Source organism: Guillardia theta, assembly GCF_000315625.1.
Source record: "Guillardia theta CCMP2712 unplaced genomic scaffold GUITHscaffold_104, whole genome shotgun sequence".
Taxonomy (NCBI): Eukaryota; class Cryptophyceae; order Pyrenomonadales; family Geminigeraceae; genus Guillardia; species Guillardia theta.
Genome location: NW_005434570.1, coordinates 155,436 through 163,673, shown reverse-complemented (window position 1 = coordinate 163,673; position 8,238 = coordinate 155,436). Strand labels below are relative to the sequence as shown.

The 8,238-nt window shown below is 52.4% G+C and overlaps 2 protein-coding genes across 2 annotated transcripts in view; one reads left to right on the top strand and one right to left on the bottom strand.

Moving 5' to 3' along the window:
* The window catches only part of GUITHDRAFT_78713 (hypothetical protein), a gene marked incomplete at both ends in the record, with an annotated part of 4,814 nt that extends 897 nt beyond the window's left edge, over positions 1–3,917 (bottom strand). Inside the window, 14 exons of the mRNA XM_005823695.1 lie at positions 41–109; positions 259–320; positions 375–475; positions 1,050–1,154; positions 1,275–1,543; positions 1,690–1,830; positions 2,030–2,310; positions 2,360–2,515; positions 2,561–2,759; positions 2,895–3,047; positions 3,097–3,198; positions 3,248–3,355; positions 3,406–3,531; positions 3,576–3,917. Coding sequence (XP_005823752.1) covers positions 41–109; positions 259–320; positions 375–475; positions 1,050–1,154; positions 1,275–1,543; positions 1,690–1,830; positions 2,030–2,310; positions 2,360–2,515; positions 2,561–2,759; positions 2,895–3,047; positions 3,097–3,198; positions 3,248–3,355; positions 3,406–3,531; positions 3,576–3,917 — 2,214 coding nt within the window. The remainder of the gene's footprint in view (positions 1–40; positions 110–258; positions 321–374; positions 476–1,049; positions 1,155–1,274; positions 1,544–1,689; positions 1,831–2,029; positions 2,311–2,359; positions 2,516–2,560; positions 2,760–2,894; positions 3,048–3,096; positions 3,199–3,247; positions 3,356–3,405; positions 3,532–3,575) is intronic.
* Positions 3,918–4,996: 1,079 nt separating this feature from the next.
* GUITHDRAFT_155145 (hypothetical protein) lies at positions 4,997–6,548 on the top strand. The gene is made up of 13 exons (XM_005823694.1): positions 4,997–5,016; positions 5,117–5,175; positions 5,223–5,271; positions 5,320–5,338; positions 5,388–5,438; positions 5,503–5,587; positions 5,638–5,712; positions 5,769–5,791; positions 5,865–5,985; positions 6,017–6,022; positions 6,148–6,243; positions 6,302–6,355; positions 6,409–6,548. The coding sequence occupies exons 3-13, from the start codon at positions 5,223–5,225 to the stop codon at positions 6,478–6,480; spliced, it is 651 nt and encodes a 216-aa protein (XP_005823751.1). The 5' UTR covers positions 4,997–5,016; positions 5,117–5,175; the 3' UTR covers positions 6,481–6,548.
* The last annotated feature ends 1,690 nt before the right edge of the window (positions 6,549–8,238 follow it).

Here is an 8,238-nt window from a genome sequence, read left to right as displayed (position 1 = left end):
TCCTCCTCCTCCTCATCATCGCCTCCTCTTTGCTTCTCACCTCGGATGCCGTGAAGGGAGCAGCAATGCTTGCCTCTGCTTCTGACAGCGAGAGCCCGACGTGCGCAGCCTGCACATGATAAACTCAGGTGGAGCTCCTTCGTTCGTCCGTCCGTCCGTCCGTCACTTCAGCTTCATCTCATCTCATCTCTGCTCTGCTCTGCTCTGCTCTGCTCTGCTCTGCTCTGCTCTGCTCGCTCTGCTCTGCTGTCCTCTCACCTTCAATGCTCCGCAGTCGTTCGCTCCATCTCCGCACATCCCGACCACCCGCCCGTGCATCTCTGACCCACAAGTCACTTCAACATCTGCAGCAGGTTATGGGCCTCCTCCTGCACCTGCAAAAGTCTCGACAAGCGCTTGCTTCTGGTCCGGCGACATCCTTGCAAACACTCGAGCCTTGGAGGTGATGGCGCGAAGAGCATCTTGATCATCATAGCTTGTGAGAACAAGTTGTTGAGAGAGAGATGAAGGAGACAAGTAGAAGAGAAGGTGAGGAGAGGATGGGATGTGTAGGTAATCAAGGGACGTACGACAACAGCAGAAGGAATCATTCAAGATCAAAACAGTGAAACATGATAATCAACACGCAGATCAAGATCAGCACCGGGGATCAATCAAGATTTCTAACTTCCACCTGAGTTGCCCTGAAGATGCATCTGATACAGGATAGCAAAGGCGGGTCCAGTGATAGCGAACTCGAGGTCGTCGACAGAAAACCTCTTAGGAGCTTGTGTGGCATCAGAGTGTTGCTCCCCCCTCATTTGCTCGAGGAAAAAGTCTAACGTGAAGAATTCTCCATGAGGATGGTCAATATCGTGATGATGTTTCTCCTCCTCCTCCCCATCCTCCTGGATCTGTCGAAACCATACCGTCTCCTCCTCTTCCTCCTCCACTTCCTCCTCCTCCTCATCCGTAAAGCCCCTGGTAAAGTCATCAGTAGCCTACCGTAAAATCTCTTCGCTCACCATCTCAGCATGTTCTCGTCGTGACCTTTGCTTCCCTTGTGCGACGCATGCACATGCCCTCTACTCGCCTGCGCGGTCGGCGAGGTCTCCATGCTCGCTGGTGACTCGTGCACGGCGAGCACCTCCAGGCCTCCTGACACCGCGAGCTCGCTGAGGTGAGAATGAACGGGCGAGCGGTCGGCACGAGGATGCATAGCGCTCTCCTCTCCCAGCTCTGCGACGCTCGAGCTGCGGACCATGAGCGTGGATCGATGATGAGCATGCTGGGACAGGTCTCCGTAGCTGTGAGCCCTGGAGGGCTTGGAGGGAGCAGGTGGTCTTCCCACCTCCGACACGACCACCCGCTTGTCCTTGTTGATGAGGCCGCAATGGCGAGAGACGGCAATGCCAGTGAGCGCGTGATCGCCTGTGACCATGCATGTAGAGATGTCAGCGCGTCTGAGCTCAGCTATGACCCCGGCTGTCTCCGGCTTGAGGCGGTTCTCTAGCACAAGGATGCCGATGATCTTCAGCCCGTTCTCTGCCTTGTCGCGAGGAATCTGCTGGGGGGTGAGAGACAGGAAGGCAGGACGAGCAGGCGAGAGGCCAGAGACAAGATGGTTAGCAGGAGACAGACAAGAGGAAGAGGAGGGAGGAGAGAGGAGAGAGGAGATGAGAGGAAGAGTTCAGGTGGAGTGAGGGAGACCTTGAGTGCCTGATGCCACGTCATCGAGGGATCGTAATAGTGAGCGCAGGCCAGTAGACGGTAGCCTTCCTTGCTGTAGCTGTGAACGACCTTCATGAAATCTTCAGGAACGGTGGAGGGGTCGCAAAGGTCCTTGACAACCTGAGTTGCCGTCAGCATCCAAAGCGAGAAGGGGGCGAGCAGGAGAGAGGAGAGGAGGAAGAAGAAGAGAAGGGAGGGCAGATAAAGATGGTAGACCATGAGCGGTTTGGATGCACGCAGAGGAATCATGCGAATGGGCAGGTGGAGACAGCAGGGGGCGAGGGGGAAAGAGGGAGAGGGGAGGAGGACAGGACAGGACCTCCGGCGCCCCCTTCATGAAGACATGGGACCCTTTCTCGTGATCGCTCCTCGCAACGACCGACATTCGCTGTCTCTCTGACGTGAAGTCGAACCTACGGATGATCGCCAGCCCTCCAACCGAGTCAGCACCAGCAGACTCCGGGGATTCTCCATGGTCCTGCCCTGGCGCTCGTCGAGGGCGAACAACGGGAGGGACAACGGAGTCATGCCGCATCTCCACCGGAGGTTCGTGGAGCTCCCATCCTGTCGCGTCAAACATCTTCAAGTCAAGAGGATCGCCTGATCAATGTCAGTTCCCAGCAGCTGCTCAATCAGCATGTCTACTCACCGATGAGCTTGCCGTCTATGGCAGTCAGGCCATGGCAGCACGCTAGACACTGCAGCAGGCGATGAGGAGAGTCCGTGACTTCCTTCACATCATCGTCCATCTCCCCGTCGATAGACAAAACTCCCTTCACATCGACTCCTTCTTCCGTCAACGTCCCTGCCATCCATGTGAGTTGCAGCGGCACAGGGCAGGAGGAGCCACCAGTCTTGTCAAAGCAGATGATGTCTAGTTGCCCGCATACGTTGACACGGTTGGGAGAGATGCAGAAGATGCGAGCTTCCTTCAACCGCTCGAGAGCAAACTCCGTGCCGATCGTCATAGCAGCAGGGAGGGCCGGCGGAACAGCGATGGTGACGATGTCGCAAGCATTCAGGATGACGTCACGGATGTCGACGTCGTACTGGGAGGAAGAGGCTCAGCAGGAAAACAAATGAAACGACAAGAAATGACCTGGATGAAGGTAGAAAGAGACCACAAGAAGCCCTGCAAGCCTTGTCACTCCACTAAGTCAACACACTCAGCTCATCATGGGTACCGTGACGGCCATGAGCGACATCACAGCGACGAACTTAAAGGAGTCGGCATACAGCTTGAAGGATGCAGGTTTTGGAAACAGAATCGACCGGACTAGACGCCCCTTGGCAGTATGAAACCCAGTTCGGAGCACGATTCCTGTGACTTTCTTGTTCTACAACGGTGTCAGGAGCTCTTGATCAACTTCGAAGACTGCCACTCACCCCCACTGGTCTTGCCTCAAGAGACTTTGTCCCGCAAAAAAGAACAAATCGCTTGTCTGCCTCGCTATCAAATGTGTTCTCACTATGCACAGGTATCGCGGCCTGTTCAACAATTCATGCACGCCTCTGGGAGTACCAACACCGTCCTCACCTTCAAGACCGGCAGAGACTCTCCCGTCAGCATGCTCTCATTCACCACCGACGAGCCAGAGCACAAGACAATATCACAGGGAAATGTCATCTCATCCGTAATCTCGATCTAACGACTGAGTGAGAAAAAACTGCCGAGGGTTCACAAACGGCTGTTACCACATCGCCAGGTACGAGTTCCGCAGAAGAAATCAAACTTCTTTCAGGTGCCGTTGAAGGGCTTTTACGTCTCAGAACTGTCACATCACAGCTAAACTGAGCCATGTTCCTGATATTGATCAAGTTCTGCACACGCATATCAGATGGAAAAGCAGTGAGTGTTGGTCCACCTTTCTGGTTGAGAACAGCGAGATCAGCGCTGAGAAGATGGAGATGATAGCTATCGCAGTCGCATACAACACGTACGGTTCAAGATACCAGACCACAATACTCCAGATCTGAAAGACATAGAAAGGATGAAGGATTTCATCCAAGAGGAGCTGGAAATGTGACTTGATTGGAACTTCTGCCAGGTTGTTCCCGAACAGAGCTCGTCTCTTAGCAACTTCTCTGCCAGTCAGGCCCACACTCGAATGCTTCACCAGCGCAGAAAACGGCTGTCCGCTCTTGTATGTGATGGGAGAAAATCCATTCGACGTCTCAAAGTACATGAAGTGCCTGAAAACGAACATGCGTGGGAGCTGATCTTCAAAGCCCTCGGCACTCCTCGATTCGATCTCGACGATTGTCTTGGTACCATCAGTACAGGAAACAAGCACGTGAGTTGCTCTCGATCGAGCTACTCTGCGGTATCTGCACTTCAGCGCTAGAATCGGCATCCATCGGAATAAGAGAAGGATGAATCCGCAGGTTACAACCATCAAGAGTACTGACAAGAACCACAACCCGAGGCTCCATCTGAAGTACTCCAGCGATTCTATCCCCAGACCTTCAGTATCATCAACATCGTCTATCATGATCTGCCAAGGAGCAATCAAGTCATTCAACGGTCTTTGCCGACTATTTGAGGCAGTACGTCTGACATGTCGTGCATAAGGGCGTCCTGCCGTAGAAGCCTCTCCCGCTCCTCGTCTGCATCACTCGATCACAGTGGTTTCATGAGACAGCAAAAATTCATGATCTATAATCACCATGACTCTGAAGCTCGATGTCTTCTCCACCCTTCGTCATATTGGATGGCGCAGGGAATTATCCGTAATCCAAGTTGTCTTTCCCCTCAGGTAGGAAATCCTCCACCCATGTCCACCTCTGTCATGGCAGAATGCCGTCAGAACGATGGATCGGATACAAGTGAATCATCAAACTCCGCGCTCCGACCATTTGGAGCGAACGAGCGCAAAGAGTCTTAACCGAGCGCAAGTGGAACAGTTCCTCACAACAACACAGGACGCCCAGGAGGCATCATCACCATCATCAGACGCTCCTTCTCTCATCAATCTCTGTCCTCTCTCCCGTCCTTCCTACATCCCTGCTCCACCAACACACACCGGCCAAGCTCTCCCCCCCTTCCCTCTCATTTTCCTTCCACCCCAGCATGGCCTACATGCGTCTTCTGGCTCAGACCAGATGGCCACAGCTCCTCATCCCCGCTCAGACCTTTGGAGTGACACAGCCCTCGTCCCCGCTCAATCCCATTCACACACGAGGCGGCTGAGGCGGGCTCTTTCACAGCACTGCGCGCTATGTCGGTTTTCGTGAGTGCCATGGACGAGGGGAGCGGAGGGAAGAGGGCGGAGGAGATGTTCAAGGGTGGGACAATCATTGTAGCCGGTGAGTATTTCTTGTCCGTTTCATGTCCGTGCTCCTGTGGAGCTTGCTCCAAAGGCAGCAAGATTTCCTCGCACCCGAATGACGGAATCTGGATCACTAGATTGCTCGCTGGGAAATGTTGGACAGCTATCAGCAGATCTCTTGATATCCACCCTCAAGGTATGAATCTTTGAGTGACTGAGCAACATCTCAAAGCCGTTTTGTAGATGAGCAAGGTGGGCTACATAGACGACGATGCTCTCTTGCCTGCAATTGGTACATTTTCTCCGGGGATTATGCGTTTAACTTACACCTATCATGCAGGAATCGAGGCCGGAAAACTGTAGATCACATCCTTGTTGTGGCAGCATCGACTGATGTATCGATTACAGCGCTGTCAACGTGGAGATTTTTGCTCTTGAGGAATCGTCGATATTTGTCATGTGCGACTAACATGATTGTTTTGAAGGGAGAGAGGAAAATCCAACGTGTTCTGAGACTATACAGGCAACAACGAGCTCCCATTGTTGGCAAAAGAGCAGAGAAATACGCCTCCAAAATCAGGGTCTGGGTTGAAAAATCTGGTTTCAAGGTTGATTCAAGTCTGGGTTCAAGGAGCTTTGATTTACTATTCCTGTTCAGAAAGTGTTCCTGCTCTCATCTCTACCTGCGGACCTGAGAAATGATCGATTGCTCTCATCAAATCTGAACTACTCGGTCTCTTTCGTACCTGCCTAACATGTTGTCGAATTTAATGGGATCATGTGTATCAGGTCGCGTTCACGATGAAAGAGGGGTAAATCTTCGAAACAAAGAAACAGCACATAGAAACTGACTATTTGTCTGTCTAATTATGTGATGGGGTGCAGACCTGAGTATGAGAGAGCTACGGATCTTGGATATGTCTTGACAGAACTGGGTGACATCGGTGACAATGGAAGTCCTGAAAGCGTCATGGAACAAGAAGCAATTCGATCTGAGACCACATTGGTTGGTATCTTGTGATTTGCCACTGTTCGTTCTTTGTTCTTACATTTTTCTGCGTTCGTTTTCTTGTGCCCTGCGATGGATATCTACAGTTTTGTAGGTATGTAGTCTCGGATATGTTTCATCCCCTTCATTCTGTCATCGAATCACTTGTGTGCCTTGAACAGATTTCTGTACAAGATATTCAAAGAATCGAAGATTTCATTTCAAGTCTTCTTTATCTGGTGCAACGAAGGTAACAACATCAACGAGGCCTTACAGGTTGAAGATTCCCAACTCCTCAGTCATGATGTGCCTTGATGCATGTTTTTTACACCAGATGACCTCGTGTGTGCATGCCTTCATTCAGGGGAACAAAACACAAGACATCCAGGTTGTTCTCGTCTGATGTGCAATCATGCCAATGTTTGATTGGGATGGTTGAAGATCAATTGGAAAGCGCCTGAGTCCTGGAGAATGTTGATGGAATCGCAGATCCAAGCGTCTATGTATTCGTAGCTGAACATTTCAATTGAACATTTGGTCGGATGCAGATTTTCTCAAATAAACTTTATGTGGTTTCTTTTATTCATTGCTGAAACCATGCGTCTTCAATGAGTGAAACCGCACCATTATCCGAGAAAACTGAGTGTACTATATTACAGGCATTTAAAATATCTGGTGTCACTGTCCAGACTGATACTGAAGTTTCTTATCTGATGTCACGAAACTCAACTTGTCGTCAAACAAAATCAAAAGCACCTGCTCCCCAAAGGCGGAAGATGTCCCTGGTTAACACCCACACGACAGAAATTCCTGTCACAACTGCAAAGATAATGCCTCCAATCATCGACATCTTTTCATACTCCTCTTGGAAAACAAAGTTACACCAGTGATCTGGGTCACAAGGGCTGTTGGGCTGATAATTTTTAGAGCAGCACGTTTCCGCAAAAACAGCCTGCTACACCAAGTCAATCAATGACATAACTGTCTAGAACTTGCAGAGAGAGAATAAACATCACATAACCTTCATTGACCGAACGAAGAGCATCCATATCATCATCATTCCGTTCCCATTGTGCGCAGCTATCCATGGCTGCATGGTTTCGCCCTCGAAACGATGCTATGAGTCCGCCCCAGAGCATCTCCCTGGCATTTTAGGCCGGGCCGGGCCCGGCGGCCGCCGGCCCGGCCGCGGACGGTACGCCGGTCCCAGATCGCGCGAGTCCGAGTCCCGGAGTCCCGGACCGGACACTGGCAGGGGTGCCGGGGCAGTCTGAGGCCGGGCCGCCCGGCTGTTCGGATGGGCTGACTGCAGTGCTGCGGCTGCCGCTCCGACAAAGATCCCAAAATCTAAACTCTCCATAATTCAGTGCCAAGATCGTGCGCTGAGGGGTGAGCTGAGACCGTGACAGAAGTTCATCAACCAGGAGTCACTGAGAGAAACTGGCCCTGAGTACGGTGCCATGGCGCTCCGATGAACTTGACTCGAAGGTTAGCCCAAATACTGCAGGACCGACTCGGAGCAAACTCCATGCACGTTGCCGCAAGGCTGGAAAGCATATCGACTTGCCACCGGAGCTCGCCGAAGTTGGGCAGGCTGTGTAAGTCCGGGCCTTTCCATCCTGTACTACCATGCGCTTCAATTCACCTCGGGCTATCAGCTTGTACAGACGAGTCGATGCTTGAGGCTCGTGCATGTTGCGCATACCGAAGCGACAAGCGGGCACAAGCCCGCTTGTCGGTTTAAGATGTAGCCATCACACATCACTGTTCCTTCCTCTGTGCGTCTGATTTGTCTCATCACTGAATGATTGTCCGAGCTTTTGCTTTCAGAAGTTTATTGCCGCATACGCTCTCATCCACACTATCATCCTCCGAGCTCTAGTCTAGAGCCCATACTACTCGTACATGCAAGGGTCCCCCCCTCCTCCCTCAGCCCTTCCTCGTCCCGTAGACGCCACCCTGCCCCTCCACGAGTCTACGACCCTCCTGATGTCCAGCAGCAGCTGCTCGCCCTCCCGTCATCTTGCTCCGCCGGCGTCCTCCCGTGCACCCGGAAGAAGACTGCTCGGTAGATGCTCTCCTCGTCGTCCCCCGCCGTCCCATTGCAAGCGAGCTTGTCCCAGGAGCGCTCCTGGGCATGTGCGGGGAGACGCTCCTGCTCTCCCGAGGAGCCCGCGTTCTTTGCCTCCGAGTCAGACGAGTCCTCCTGACTCCGCCCGGGCCGGCTGTAGGGCCACCTGGTGACGCCCAGCTTCCGGCATACCGTCCGGA

Excerpts from the sequence above, each read along its gene's own strand:
- GUITHDRAFT_155145 (XM_005823694.1), top strand. The coding sequence starts at position 5,223 with ATGAGCAAGGTGGGCTACATAGACGACGATGCTCTCTTGCCTGCAATT. Across the intron at positions 5,588-5,637 it reads TTGAAAAATCTGGTTTCAAG|AAAGTGTTCCTGCTCTCATC; the intron begins GTTGATTCAAGT and ends ATTCCTGTTCAG. Across the intron at positions 6,244-6,301 it reads ACATCAACGAGGCCTTACAG|ATGACCTCGTGTGTGCATGC; the intron begins GTTGAAGATTCC and ends TTTTTACACCAG.